The sequence below is a fragment of the Coptis chinensis genome, chromosome 3 (assembly GCF_015680905.1).
Source record: "Coptis chinensis isolate HL-2020 chromosome 3, ASM1568090v1, whole genome shotgun sequence".
Taxonomy (NCBI): Eukaryota; Viridiplantae; Streptophyta; class Magnoliopsida; order Ranunculales; family Ranunculaceae; genus Coptis; species Coptis chinensis.
In genome coordinates, this window is record NC_141458.1 from 21,369,495 (window position 1) to 21,384,827 (window position 15,333).

A 15,333-nucleotide genomic window follows, 5' to 3' on the forward strand; every position below is an offset into this window, starting at 1 on the left:
AACTAAATATACTTATGATTTATTAGTCAAAGCAAACATGTTAGATGCCAAAGCCTGCTCAACTCCATGTTCCACATCTATTAAATTGGATCCTTATAGTGGTGACATTCTTCAAGATCCAATAGCGTATAGGTCCATTATTGGCGCTCTTCAATACCTCACATGGACAAGACCTGATATATCATTTTCTGTCAATCAAATATGTCAGTTTATGCACTCTCCTACATCAAATCACTTGGCTGCAGTTAAAAGGGTTCTCAGGTATTTGAAAGGCACTGTTACTAAAGGTTTACACTTTACTAAAGGTTCTTTAAATATCACAGCTTTTTCAGATGCCGATTGGGCTGGTTGCCCAACTGATAGGAGGTCAACCACTGGATTTTGCGTCTATCATGGCTCTAACCTGATTTCTTGGTGTGCAAAGAAGCAGACAAACCGTTGCTCGCGTCCGAAGATCAATCTGAATATAGAAGCTTAGCTTACACTGCAGCTGAAATTTATTGGCTCTGTATCTTATTCAAGGATCTTCATATACCTATTCTGCGACCTCCTCTTCTCTGGTGTGATAATATTTCAGCTATCTCTCTATCCAACAATCCTGTTTATCATGCAAGAACAAAACACTTGGAGGTGGATTATCATTATGTTAGAGAACTGGTCACTAGTAAACTTTTAGAAATCAAATATGTGTGTACTGCTGATCAAACTGCAGATGTATTCACAAAGGGCCTCTCTACTCAACGTTTTGTTACTCTAATTCACAAGCTTACACTGAGAGATTCTCACTTCAGCTTGAGGGAGGGTAATGACACACATGATGAAGATACAAGAAAGAACAAATCTTAGTTTGTTAGGATTATAGTAGTTTGTTAATATTTTGTTTTACTTCTGTAACTAACAATATGCCTTGTCAGCAATGTTAGTTAGTTGTAACTATTATAGTATAAATACATACATGTAACCAAGACTAATTTCATTCATTGAATTCATATTTCTTATTTCCAGTTTTCATTAGTTTCAGTTTTTCTTTAGAACATACAATACCCCAAACCAATAACAATGAAGGTATAGAAAGATGGCCATCTATTTAACACATAAAGGATCCGTATCCCATTTTCAATTAATCAGACTCTACATATACCGCTCCTTAAAACAAAGTATATGATTTACTTGGAATTGTGACATTAAGTCAAGTCAAAGCTGGGATAATTAATCATGTCCTATGTGCTACCACAATGCACTTAATGGGAACCCTAAGAGGCTAAGAAGTAACTTTCCTTCATACCAGGCTGCCACCCTAAGAAATCAATAATTCACAATCCTTCCTCATCCAGCTATTCCCTACTTATTTTAGGTAAAAAGCAATTGATACTCCAACTAAATACAGCCAATACAAACTCAGACTCACTTCAAGCTTAACATGCACTGTACATTCATATGGTTTCCAATTTTATACAACCCAAGAATTAGGATCAACAGGAATTTTTTTACTTCAAAGTTTGTGGAACAAGTTGCTGCTACATTCTTTTGACCATGAAGAATTAGTTATTAGAATGGAAATATCCACAAACAACAAGGAATAAGCTCACCATGAATAGCCAAAATTACATGCTTCCAAGGGTTGAACTTGAAATCCCTGTAAAATACATTCACAGATCCAACTCTAACACAGCAATGCCAATACTGAAGCGTCATCTTCTATCTCATTTTGAAATGTCTATCTGTCCTTTTCATCCAGATATTCCAGAAAATGGCAATGAAACTTCGTGAATTGGGATAGCAATAAAAAGAGAAGACTTATTGATGTGTTCCTAGAATAGGATTTGGGGACTTCAAGGACAACCCAACCTCCAAAAACTTGATAAAAGCGCTCAGAAACCTTCTGTACTAAGCACTGCTGCAGAAGGAAACGTTCAAAAATATAATTAGAAAGTCATTATACTTAATGAAGCATGCAGACCAAACATGAAAACAAAGAAACACTGAAAAGAAGGGATATCAAATCCTTTATGACAGTAAAATAGGAGTTGATCAAAGATTCATACAGTAGGTGGTAAAGATGCAAAGTGAGAAAAACATCAGTACGGCATCTTTCCTGTTGAAACTTTAGTGCAATGTTCGCAGGATCGTTCATTGTTGTATACTCTTACCTTGGCATTTCAAACCCTTGGTGTGGTCTATGGTAACTTAGGAACAAGTCCATTGTATGTCTTTTCCGATGTCTTCAGTAAGGCTCCTGTACAAGGAAGGGAAGATGTGTTAGGAGCATTGTCACTGGTGATATACACAATCGCACTCTTTCCTTTTGCAAAGTACGTTTTTATAGTACTACAAGCCAACGACAATGGAGAAGGTGCGCAATCTCCTCTTATTATTTTCTGGATGCAAAATGTATAGTGAATATTTGTTGATAGCATCCCTTGTGTCTAATGAATGAGAAGTTGTATATGCAGGAGGCACCTTTGCGTTGTACTCATTAATATGCAGATACGCAAAAGTTGGCATGCTTCCAAACCAGCAACCAGCGGACAAGCTCATTTCCAGCTTCAAGCTCAATTTACCAACACCAGAAACAAAAAGAATATTTCAAATAAAAGAAAAGTTGGAAAGCAGTGCAACCTTCAGAACAATTTTACTACTGCTGGTTTTGATGGGAACTTCCATGATTATTGGAGATGGCATCTTAACCCCAGCAATGTCAGGTACGTACAAATGCATCCAGCGCTGAAAGTTGTTATCCATGCTCTAAGCAGTGTTCCGTAATTCAGAATAAAGTGCTCATAAAGTTTCTGTTCATGTAGTAATGTCAGTTGTGAGTGGCTTGCAAGGTGAAATTTCGGGTTTTGATGAAGGTATGTAGGAACCATATCTCTGTAGGAAATAAATGATAAACGTCAGGTACACTTGTATAACTAACTTTTGGAAGAAAATTCTAAACTTTATACTATTAAAAATGGATGCCGTGCATTACCGATTAGGATCACCGATCCCCAATCACGTTGTTTTTTTTCAGGAGATTAGAGGAACTAATGCTTGTATGATAGCTTCAGGTCCCATTTAACTCCTAATCTACTGTGAAAAGAACCTTCCATTTAACAAACTGAAGGTCTGGCATCTGCCTCTAAACAATCAAGCAGATTGTACCTGTAAACACTAAAAAAATGTTGCACTTTCTGCAGATGCTGTTGTGATGACCTCAACATCAATTCTTGTGGCATTGTTCAGCATTCAGAGATTTGGTACAAGCAAAGTTGGCTTGACATTTGCTCCAGTATTGGCACTTTGGTTCTTCTGTCTGGCGTCCATAGGGATCTACAACGTCTTTAGGCACGACCTCAGCGTTTTGAAAGCAATCAATCCAGCTTATATATATCTTTTTTTCCAAAGAAATGGAAGAAAAGCATGGTCTGCCCTTGGAGGTTGTGTTCTCTGCATAACAGGTAATCTCAAACCAGAGGCTCATACAGTTGCATCAAAAAGGAAATAGAAATTTAAAAGAGCCCAGAGTCCACTACATGCATGGCCTTTATATCTCAGTGCTGGCATCCTATGCAGATGTCTTGGAATAAGAAGAAGAAGAAACCATGGCTCGGCCCATATCTGCTTTGACATGTTCGCAACCCACCTTGAAAATGTGTGTAAAAATTCCACAGCCATAAGGTGATTAGCGCTGCCTACCCAAAATCCTTCACGCCAGATTTGAACATATTTCAGACTAAAGCTCCTGGAACCTCCATGTTTGTCAAGGTCCTGCTGAAATATTGGGTATTCCAGAAACCTAGGGGCCAACCTTCAGATACATAGTGACTTTTTCAAACTTTAAATCATATCAAGTGCATTTTCAATGTCACCCTGCATGATGATTGCATTATGTGCACCTTTCTATTAAGCACATGCTGAATTTCCTGCCAACCTAGACACCCCATACCTACGCAATGCAAGCTCACCCATGATTACATATGGGCGTCAACTTCCCTAACACTTGGTTGCACCTCATTCACACCTTAACACATTGTGAGTTTTTTTCCTAATTCAATTGCAGGAACAGAAGTAATGTTTGCTGATCTAGGCCATTTTTCTGTAAAATCCACCAAGGCAAGTTTCAAAAGTACTTGATTATGCTTACCTGTTACACATCCACGTCCAGCTTCATCATTGTGACGTCTAAATTAATACATTGACCGCAGATTGCCTTCACTTTTGTGGTGTTCCCCTGCCTGTTATTGGCTTACACAGGTCAAGCGTCCCATTTGGTCAAGTATCCATCTGCGGCGAATAGGGTGTTTTATGCTTCAGTGCCAGGTAGATTTGATATACAATAAAGCTAGTAGTCACAAGCCACTAAATTCAATATGACCACATATGACCCAGATTTTACACTTTCTTTTTTGGTAAAACCACTTTATATATATATATATATATACGGTCTAGCTAGGGTGACATCCTAACTGTGATATTCTTATTGTACATCCTATCAAAAAGTGCATTTCAACAATGAATTAGTGTATGATTTTTTGTAGATATAATCTACTCTTCATGGATTATATCTCTACAAAAAATTAGCTCAATCCAATATGTGGAACTTTGTCATCTTCCAGTGTTTAAGTTTGCAATTTTATCTAACGGTCTAGAAATAATTTTAAGTTTGACAAGGCTAGAAATATTGGATTGAGCTAATTTTTTGTAGAGATATAATCCATGAAGAGTAGATTATATCTACAAAAAATCATACAATAATTCATTGTTGAAATGCATTTTTTGATAGGATGTACAATAAAGGATATCACAGTTAGATGTCACCCTAGCCAAACCGTGTATATATATATATATATACTAAAGTGCGTCAATCACCTGACTATTACATGTCATATGATCCTCCTGCAATAGTCCTAGTAACCAAGTGGGTGCTTCCATCTCCCAAAAACCCCAGATTTTACACTTGGATGGTCAATCAACATTATTAGCAATCACTGACCAGATACACAATGGATCATAATAGGTGGGACCATTTGATTTGTTCGAAAGGTAAAAGCTGGGATTTGGGCAGAGCCTTAGGAGAGGACTAGATTTAGGGTAGATGAGGAGGTGTGTCACACCTATGAACATCTTCAATGAAACAAAAGCCAATCCCTATACTCCTATATAAAGATAGAGTCAATTACTCTTGCTACACTTGTACCTCAAGCTCAACTATCATATGTGGCTTTCAGATATTTTGCCAAACAAAGCTTCATGTTCAAAACAATGTAATAAATATCTAAACTCTTTTTTCCCTGGTGCAAAGGTGGGCTTTTCTGGCCAGTATTTGCCATAGCCACTCTAGCAGCAATGATAGCAAGTCAAGCTATGATTTCAGCCACCTTTTCGTGCATCAAGCAGTCGATGGCACTAAGCTGCTTTCCGAGGTTGAAGATAGTCCAGACATCAAGTAGTTTCATGGGTCAGATATATATCCCAACTATCAATTGGTTCTTGATAAAAATGTGCATACTCGTCGTAGCCACCTTCAGAAATACCAACAGTATAGCAAATGCATATGGTAAGTCGAAACAATGTTGATTCACCTTTTCTTTCAAATCCCTCCCCCACCCCCGCCCCGATTCACAATGCCAGTATCACAGTTCAAGCTCTTCAAGGTTTGGCTTCCCCTCTTTGCCCATCGATTTATATAAGAGACGTTGTATTTTCTTCCCTGCTTCTCACATCAACTAACTCCTAAAATTAGCCATAAAAACCCATAGTTGACCAAAAGGATACAACTTTTGTCAAATATGTGTACATGTTCATGGCACAATTGGTGGCATAAGCAATTTGATGGTAAGAAGAAAGGTAACTTGGTGCAGTCATGGCACAATCTGCAGATGATGAACTAACCTCCCCAAAAAAGCAGATCATGTTTTATGGTCTTAAAGGCCAAGTGACAAATAAAATGAAAGGAAAAAAGAAGATAATCATAATTATGGAAGAATGTGTGTTACCTGTATCTGTATCAACTAACAATCAGAAGGTATTTCAGGAATTGCTGAGGTAGGGGTGATGATGGTGCGCACCATCTTTGTGACACTCGTTTTGCTTCTGATATGGCAAAAGAAAATACTTCTAGCCTTGACCTTCCCTGCTGTTTTTGGGACACTGGAAGCCGTCTACCTATCATCAGTGCTAACAAAGATTCGTGAGGGGGGTTGGCTCCCACTTGCCTTCTCAGCCTGCTTTCTTTTTGTAATGTTCACCTGGAACTACGGCAGTGTCTTGAAGTATCAAAGTGAAGTAAGAGAAAAGATATCAAAGCAAGTAATGTTTGAACTGGGATCCAGCCTCGGTACTGTCCGCGTTCCAGGAATTGGTTTGATCTACAATGAGCTTGTTCAAGGGATTCCATCCATTCTTGGGCAGTTTCTGGTGAACCTTCCAGCTATGCACTCTACTATAGTCTTTGTGTGTGTAAAATATGTGACAGTACCAATTGTACCTCAAGAAGAGAGATTTCATTTTCATAGACTCTGCCCCAAAGACTACCACATGTTCCGCTGTGTTGCACGATATGGTTACAAGGATGCATGGGAAGAAGTTTTCTTGTTCGAGAAATTATTAATTGAGAGTCTAGAGGAATTTTTGCGACTTGAAGCAAAGCATCTTTGCCTTGAGAACCTTAAGCTTGAAATACAACTGGAGACTGAAACATCAGGTTCAAAAGATGAGGTACCTTCAATGGTAAAAGAAGAGGAACAACTTGGACAGGTTAAATTGGTGATGGACGATTCCAGAGAACTCCGAATACCTTTACTGTCCAGAAGGAATCTGGTTGGAACAGTTACTGAGCAAAGATTGCAGGATCTACCAGCTAGTCCTTTGTATATGGATGAAGATCCTGGGCTTGAGTATGAGCTTTTTGCCCTCCGTGAAGCTAAGGATGCAGGAGTTACACATTTTTTAACTCACTCGAATGTGAGGGCTCGAAAAAAATCTTTGTTTCTAAAGAAGCTGGTCATAAATTACTTTTATGCATTCATGAGAAGGAATTGCAGAGCTGGAGCTGCAAGTCTAAGCAACCCAAATGCCAACATTTTACAGGTTAGCATGACTTATATGGTTTAGAAATGAAGACTTTTCCTTGTACAGAAGGCAGCAATCAAAACCTTGAGCAGAGCAGGAACTGTTCCTTGGAGTGTTACAACAAGCCCATCCAAAGAAAAACATTCAAAAGAACTCGTCCGTGGAGTGTTACAACCAGGCCATCAAAGAAAAAAGAGCATGAAGGTCCCACAAAGTTGTTAGTTCATAGTTCATACTGATTCTAGAAACAGAATCTCAAACAAATAGATTTATCAAAAATAACAACTGGTTAAAATCATATTCAAATAGAAATGACTGGATTTGTTATGTACTTATGTTAGTTTGACACTCTGACATGAAGTTCTTTAGATTTGTCATAAAATGAATCCTTGCATGGTTGTGTTAGATTTCGGAAAGTCAACACTTTACAGCTTGGAGAACACTATGGCATATGAGAGAATATGAAAGAAAATACCCAAGGAATAACTTCAGCAGTCACTGAATTCATATCTTATATTTAAAAAAAAACAGAAAAATATAACATTAGTGGCATTGTTCATTGTCTCCACAATCTCAACAAGTGTTATTAACATTACAATTTAGGAAATGGGGTTGTAATTTATTGGAAAAAGCCTGGCATCTAGTGTTTACGCAAAATATAGACACAGTAAAATAGTTTATGGAATAAATGGTCACATACCTCATATCCTCATCATAAGTCATGGAAACGATAAGTAGGTTCTATGCAAAATATTTACTCTCAGAAAAATACAAACAAAAGTTCACTCATGGGGGAATATATGCTTAGTTGCTTACTTTCTCTTCATTTCCTTAACTAACTTTGCTCAATACATTAGCTGATCATTATATATCCTACAATTCAAGATTAATAGTTGAAAGTACAACAATACTTACTTGAAATTCTTCCACAGAGATGGACATGCTTACCTAAACCTCCAAATTATAACAAACGGCCAACAATAGAAGCCAGATTCTGAGAAAGGAGTAAGACTTTACAAGTCTTTGATAATTGAAAATATTTTACATAGACTGCAACTTAAAATCAATGAGCCTGTCATAAATTGCTAACCACCTAAAGATGGGGGGGTCAGAAAGAGCAAAACCTCCTTTCAATTCTTTCTCTTCAGGACCTATAATCTTTCACCATCACAATCTCCCCACAAAGTCTTTTAGGCACTTGCTCCAGTACTTTCCCTTCTTGCCATCCTTGCCCTACCAATACGCCTGGTCCCACATGGCGTATGTACACAACCACATGATCATTGAAAGGCCACGGATGTTTTACTGAAAAATAAAAAATAAAAAATATGAAGTTTGAATTCTATAGCACTGGAATCAGATTGAAGATGAGGTTGAGCTAATTCGCTAGTATGTGATTATAGACACGATGAGATCAGTATACACAAATATACCAATAGCCACGATAACAAGAAGCAGAGACATATCCTGTGGTACTACCAAGAAAAGTACAAAAAGAATGCATGGCCAGTGAGATGGTTTATTGTATGAAGCTCCTTGCATATCGCAGCAATACCTGGTCTTGGGAAGCCATTAGGGTAATCAACATCCAGAAGTCCATCTCCAAATTCATATGCCACATCACAAGGTTGTTCTGTTGCCATCACTTCCTTTTGTTGTTTCACCATGAAGTACAATGGACTAAAGGAATTCGCAAGGCCAGATAGAAATGATCCACCTAAAGATACACAATGTAGTTAGGATGTTATACTAACTTATGGTCATCACTTCAAAGAGTATGACTAACTTGAACACTTATAATAACCCAGTTCATTAGATATAAGATTACTAACTCTCTATCAGAAGAATTGGAAGAACTGCTGATCCACCCAAAGAAACACAATGTCGGTCACTTTCTACTGACGATTTGGTCTACTCTCACTTAATAGTTTGTGTTTGCACTTGAATGTCAATTTGATCGCTTATTCACACAACGGCCTATACCTGGTTTACTTGTTTAAGATTCATAATAGCAACTACTCTACAGCAATATTACAATCATTAATGATGTAGAATGGTAAGTATGAGCAGCTGGTCTGAATTGAATCCCAAGGTTCCTGGAATACATGTGACACATCTTAGGCTAGAGCCTACAGGATTGGTCGTATATAGGTCTGATGCGCTCCGGAAAGGTTTAAACACTTATATCATGAATGAAGAAATTGTATTGAGTATGACTAACAGCCTTATCCACATCAAGATGTGAGCCATAAGAGATAGATACTTCAAAGTTTTAGCAAGATACCAATAATTATCCGTCCACACGTCTCCCCATCCTTAGTACGAAATATAGCCTGAAATGAATGATTACACAAGAGAAAAGAATTAAAACATGACAGCTAAACAGAATGAATGAAAATAGGGTGCAAGACTCACCTTCTTGAAAAAATTAATCCAAGCAATAGGCGCTTGTCCTGATCCATAACATTGAACAACAAAAAAATGAGTGAAGAATTCCAAGAGCACTAAGAATACACGAAACAAAGCCTTCAAATGAGAAACACTGAGTGAGTCTAGAGTACAATCTTTCACTATGCACTAGTTTGTTTCCAGCCCATATATGACGGAACAATTTCAATATGAAAATCATGGAAAAAATATGGCTCCATCTCATGGTAAGTATATTACACACAAACATTTACTCTGAAGTCAATTACAGTGTCATATACACTTCCTTTTAATCACCATCATCCACACTTCCCTTATGTAATTCAAACACTTACTTACATTATCTATAATCAATCTACTATAAGAAGCAGTAGTACCTCCACTTGTTCGACAAGTCCAATATTCCAGTGGCATTGCACTATCTCCGTGAGAAAGCAGAGTAGAAGAAGCACATTGTTTCACTAACTTATCATCCTCATATCGCGTGCCGGCTACTTCCCAAAGTCTTGAAATTAGCCTAGGCTTCAACAAATTAAGTAACCGGTATCGCCTCTCCTCAGGTATATCTTCAATTTTTTTCCTATATATACATCAACACAAAGCAACGTGTCATAAAGTTGACAACAAATAACACTGTTCTTTTAAGTTATGTCTCACCAGATGTACTTAGCGGGATTGTATGACGACGGGTCCAAAGGAATCAATTCTTTTGGCGGGTCGAGAAAAGACGCGATATCTTGCTCGTCCAAATAAAACATATCGTACGGTTTCTCATCCCATGCTGACTCAGCTTTGACTTTGACACGGGCTTTGACTGGTGTTTGATGAAATGAAAGCTTCTTACCAAATTCCGAATGGAATAATTGGCTGGAAAATTGAGTTGGGAAGGTTTGAGATATGGCGGTGGAGTTTATTATTATTAGGGAGTTGAAGCTCAGCATTTTCTTTTCCGAGTTGTGGAAAGATTTTGTCTGACGGAATATCATTTAAGCCCAGGCCCGCTACAAAAAAGCCCCTTTGACTTTTTCCTTTTATCTCACACGCACGGTCACCAAGATGTTGCATGCATGTGTTATGATTATGACTAAAAAGACTACGTAAAAAGATTATATGATTCACATGTTGGTTTCTTGTTTGTTTTGCGTAGGGAAATTTGTTTGGGATAATGGCACGTGTGTATGTTGGAAGTTTGGACGCAAGAGTGACTGAAAAGGAGTTGGAAGATGAATTTCGTTCCTACGGACCCTTGCGAAGGTATTCTTTAATTTTTTTTATGGAATATATGGACTTTTGTAATATTGTATTGTTTTGAGTGTTAATATCTAAGGCAGTGTATGATTTTCACTAGAGGTTTGAGATGTGTTAATAATCTCATAACAAATTAATCGATCTTTTACGGCGTTCTTGTCTTTGGTGGGACTTACATGCCAAGAACATCTAACAATGCTTAGCAGTCATAAATGCGACGATTGACAAAGTCTATCTATCTGCATAATATCCATAGCGCATGTGATTATTGATTATTTTTATGGGATTTGGGTTTTGAGGGGAGGAAGCGGGTGTATAATGTATCGTAGATTCTTTCTCTGTCCATGTCAACTTCCCTCCAACAAGATTTTGTCTTTTAGTCGGAACTTGGAAGTTGGTTTGGTGGAAGGGCTCTAATGGGGAACTGGTGATTGTGTTTCTGCCCTGGTGATTGTGGCCCAGAAACTAGAACCTTTGAATCGGATTATGAATTTTGCTTGAAACAATTTAATGAAGCCCATAGGTATTAATTGGCAAGTATGGAGTTTGTGTAATATAAAAAAGAGGCCATTGTTTCCTAGATCACAGACTCTTTAAGAAGAACGCCTTGGAAACCTTGGAAATTTCCTTTGTAAATGTGGTGAAGAAATTCCTACGAGAGTTTTGCTTTCTAGATATGGTCATGGTCAGGCCTGCTGCTGCTTGTTGTTGAAGTATGCTTGGGGTCATGCTAATTACTTCTCTGCCTTTCTGGAAGGTGTTCGCCCCTCCTTATGAGCATGAGTTGAAGGCTAATGGCTTAGCTTTGTTGTATTTAAAAGATTGTATCCATTTGTTTTAACCAGTGGAAAAGCATTTGATGCATGACAAGATTGGCTTGCTTATTGAATTTTCTTGGGCTATGTATCTCTTTTTAGTGTGTGTAAATAAGTAACTTTGGTTCTCCTTTACTTATAGTTATAGACACCTTAATTGAGCATATCAGTTTTATTCAGCTCCCTTTGTGTTTTAATGAATGCTTTTTCATATGCTTGGTGAATGCTTTTTCGATATATATAATGAATGCTTTGGTGTTTTAATTGGTGTTTTAATGAATGCTTTTTGATCTGCACCATATATGTTTGTTTATGCTGGCAGTATATGGGTTGCACAGAAACCTCCGGGTTATGCTTTCATTGATTTCGATGATCGTAGGGATGCACTAGATGCGATTCGAGAAGTGGATGGTAAGCTAATTTGGATTACTCGCGCACACAATTGTCTCTTAAATTGCTAGACATAATATGACAAAGCTTTTTTGAAAAAAACATTACGTGTAGGTGTAGAAAATACCAAGTAACATACCTCCCATTATTTGTTTTAATCTTTTTCTTAAGGAGGCTGTTCCTGACAAATGAAAACCAGTTGTATAATTGCCATGTTAAGCTATGACTTGCTTAGCAAATCCAACATAAGTGAGTCCATAGAACACCAGGCTAAGGCATGCTTTGTTTGGCAAAGATTTGTTGAGTAGAAAGTTCTCAAGGAAAATTTAATTATAATCTGTTATTCATCTAAACCAAGTATCTGACATCTGACATCAAATATCTATCCAACCCTAGCACTTACAACTTCACTTCACCATACAACAAGTTGTAACTTGCTGCCTGCCTGCTTCCTGGAACAGATGTTTTGGGCAATTGAAGAGTTTCAAATCATTTGCAATAATAGTAAGAAGTAAGAAGACTTGAGCATGAAGACCGAGGCTTACACTTAATCATACTTGACCTCAAGTAGCTCTTCTTTGATTTAAGTTGAGTTTAACTCATAAGTGGCTCAGATTCCAAGACATTGTGGTAATTGGGATTCTTTTCTATCTTAATCTTGTACTTTGGGATCTACCAGTTAAGTAAGCAAAAGGTGGGATGGTGTCATGGGGGAACAATGAATGGGCTTAAGGGTCTACCACCTAACTGAGCAAAAGGTGGGATGGCTTAGCGATGGATGAGTGGGCTTAAAGAATCCCAACCTATGGGATGTCTTAGTTTCCATGCATATGTCTATACACCCCCTCTGTTGGATGTAGTACTTTTTGGTTTCCTTCCTTCATGAAATGGAATTCTATTTTCCCAACTGAAAAACACAGTAGACTTACAAAACATGATTGTAACCGTACCGTCAATATCAGTGAAAGGGTCCTGAAAAAAGTCTAGAATTTTGCAAAAAGTCGCAAAATTTAGTGTTTTACAGAAATTGAGGCACTGAAACTCTGTAGTTACCTAAAATATCATGGAATATTGCTTTTAAGGGTCCTTACGTAACAAACTTATCAAAAATGCCGGTTTTTCTAGATACTCTTATTTTGGACTGACACAAGATATTGTACTACGGTCAGCATAATTATTTATTGAAAACTACCAAAGAAGAAGAAGTGAGGAAAACGAGAAGGAAACTAAGATTTAAACCAAGAGACATGCAATGTTCTGACAGTTAATTACAAGAGGAAATTAATTTGATTTATACTCTAGCACATAACTCAAGCGTCTTTATGTTGTGGTAGGACTTTAAGAAATGCTACGTAGCGAAATGGCTTGCGTTTGTATAGTTGTATTATGGTACTTCTTGGCTTTAGTCTTCTGCTTGTCTGTGTAACCATCCATAAAGCATAACATTATACTGGTTTTGTGTGTATGTGTTTTAATATTTTTTGTGGGGATTCCTTGTATTTATGACTTGACTTTTTCTTTTTCCTGTTGGAATAGGTAAGCATGGTTGGAGAGTTGAGCTCTCTCACAACACTAGAGGTGGGAGTGGTGGTGGCAGAGGTCGTTCTTGGGGTTCTGATTTGAATTGTTATGAGTGCGGAGAGGCAGGTCATTTTGCTCGAGAATGTCGTTTGCGTGTTGGTCCTGGAAGGCATCGTACTCCCAGCCCTAGATACCGTAGAAGCCCAAGCTATGGTCGAAGGTGTAGTCTCTATAACAGTGCATTGCAGGATTTAGTCGATGTGTTCTTTAATAAGATTTTCCCACCCTTGGGACCTAAGCATACTTCAGCTTGCATGTTGGTTATAGTAGCTGTCTCTACCAATGATTAGCCGAGTCCATGTCCCACTGGCATTGCTTTGCTGTGGTCAACTAGTTTATTATTTAACCCCCACCCCCACCCCAAATCCAAGAGAGATAGCGTAGCTTTGACCATTGGATTGAGGGTCTGCTCTGTGCTGGGCTGTGTAAGGAGTGGAGAACTGGAGATGAATGGTGTATTCATGTCTTAGCTGTTACTGTCTTAGCTAGGTTGAATGCCTTTCTACTGAATGCTGTTGTCTCAGTTTTGATTGCTTCTGTAACAGGAGCTACAGTCCTTGTAGGCGTCGAAGTCCCTCTCCTCGCCCACCTACATACAGCAGATCGCCACGATATTCACGCGAGGTGTCACCATATTCTAACGGGTAAAGCTCTATTGCTGCATGAGAAATTCCTTTAAATTGTTCTGTGGTAGATCATAGGAGGGAGAATAGAAGCTTCCCATATGGTAGGCCATAAAGATGCTCCTAGAATTTCATATTGTGCACGTTTATGGAAGTGGGATCGACTGTATGATGATTCCACTCTGGGCGCCTATTTGAGTATTTGACGGCAAAAAAAACAGATTCTGTTCTTTGATCTAGACTCTGTGCTTCTGGTCCAGTAGTAAGTTTCTACCATTGTTTTGGAAAGTGAGGAGATTGGATTTTTTCCTGTTCATCTGTACATGTTAATTCATCGTTTTACCTCTTATGTTGCTAATTTTATGGTGGTTTCTTCCTCTGTTTTCCTCATAATGAGCCTCATATACAAGAACTTTATAGTTGCCAATGAATTTGTATGCAGATATCATTACAGAGACCGACGCTGAAGCAGAAGCTTATCTTAGGCATGGATCGAAAGGTTGTACTGGGACTACTCGTGGATTAGATGGTTTGAGATGGTAGCAATAGGATATTATTATGGGTTTTTAACTATGTCGTATTGGCAGAATTCTGAACCTCTTGGATTTGGATAGTATTCATGTCAACTTTGGTTAGTGTATTTTTACTATTAAATCGTGGTCATTGTACAAATGAAGAAGGGTTAGATCCGCGTCTTCTTTGCTCTGTGTCAAGTTCTGCCTCCTTGAATTGTTATAGAACTCGTTCTGATTCATAACTGGCCTCCTTGAATTGTTATAGAACTCGTTCTGATTTATAACTGGCTTCATGCTTGTACACTTCTGATTTATAACTGGCTTCATGCTTGTACACTTCTATAATTTTTGCCCTCTGCCCAACCTGATGCCGCTTGAGTTGATGGAATTTGGTCTTATTGCCTAAGGTGTTTGATACTTCCGTGATTCATGTTCTCTGGCTCGACCAGTATTTTATTGGTTTTTTTGTAGATATTTTGTTGGTTTATTTCTTTAACCTGCGCTAGGCTACAGGCCGGTTTTTCTGTGCACATTTGTGGGTAAAGAAGTGTCGCGATTGTAGGTACACCCCACTATCACGACCACCACAAGGAACAAGAAGGGTAGTGTTATGCATAGTACAAAATATCGTGTTATATTGCGATATTTTATGAAATCTATCGAAGTTTTAGAAAAGGATAC

At 38.1% G+C, this 15,333-nt stretch overlaps 3 protein-coding genes and 1 long non-coding RNA gene across 10 annotated transcripts; 2 read left to right on the top strand and 2 right to left on the bottom strand.

The window, feature by feature from the left end:
* Positions 1-463: 463 nt before the first annotated feature.
* Positions 464-6,135, bottom strand: LOC147508586 (uncharacterized). 7 transcript variants are annotated; one of them, XR_015218083.1, is made up of 4 exons: positions 5,979-6,135; positions 2,972-4,266; positions 2,151-2,871; positions 464-1,897 (listed from the first exon to the last, which is right to left on the bottom strand). It is a non-coding gene; the product is annotated as an uncharacterized LOC147508586 (long non-coding RNA). The 7 variants fall into 7 exon arrangements; XR_015218084.1 differs by lacking the exon at positions 5,979-6,135 and having other exon boundaries at positions 2,972-3,429; positions 3,516-4,283; XR_015218086.1 differs by lacking the exon at positions 5,979-6,135 and having other exon boundaries at positions 2,972-3,790; positions 4,127-4,281.
* On the top strand, positions 4,857-7,435 carry LOC147508587 (putative potassium transporter 12). The gene is made up of 2 exons (XM_086601028.1): positions 4,857-5,539; positions 6,017-7,435. The coding sequence occupies exons 1-2, from the start codon at positions 5,329-5,331 to the stop codon at positions 7,093-7,095; spliced, it is 1,290 nt and encodes a 429-aa protein (XP_086457154.1). The 5' UTR covers positions 4,857-5,328; the 3' UTR covers positions 7,096-7,435.
* A 422-nt stretch (positions 7,436-7,857) lies between these two features.
* Positions 7,858-10,451, bottom strand: LOC147508588 (WD repeat protein). The gene is made up of 6 exons (XM_086601029.1): positions 10,138-10,451; positions 9,858-10,060; positions 9,469-9,506; positions 9,338-9,386; positions 8,609-8,770; positions 7,858-8,358 (listed from the first exon to the last, which is right to left on the bottom strand). Exons 1-6 carry the CDS (start codon positions 10,419-10,421, stop codon positions 8,198-8,200), a joined length of 897 nt encoding a protein of 298 aa, XP_086457155.1. The 5' UTR covers positions 10,422-10,451; the 3' UTR covers positions 7,858-8,197.
* Positions 10,452-10,612: 161 nt separating this feature from the next.
* On the top strand, positions 10,613-15,021 carry LOC147508589 (serine/arginine-rich splicing factor RSZ21-like). Its single transcript, XM_086601030.1, has 5 exons — positions 10,613-10,734; positions 11,866-11,954; positions 13,470-13,674; positions 14,060-14,158; positions 14,580-15,021. The coding sequence occupies exons 1-5, from the start codon at positions 10,646-10,648 to the stop codon at positions 14,602-14,604; spliced, it is 507 nt and encodes a 168-aa protein (XP_086457156.1). The 5' UTR covers positions 10,613-10,645; the 3' UTR covers positions 14,605-15,021.
* Positions 15,022-15,333: the final 312 nt, after the last annotated feature.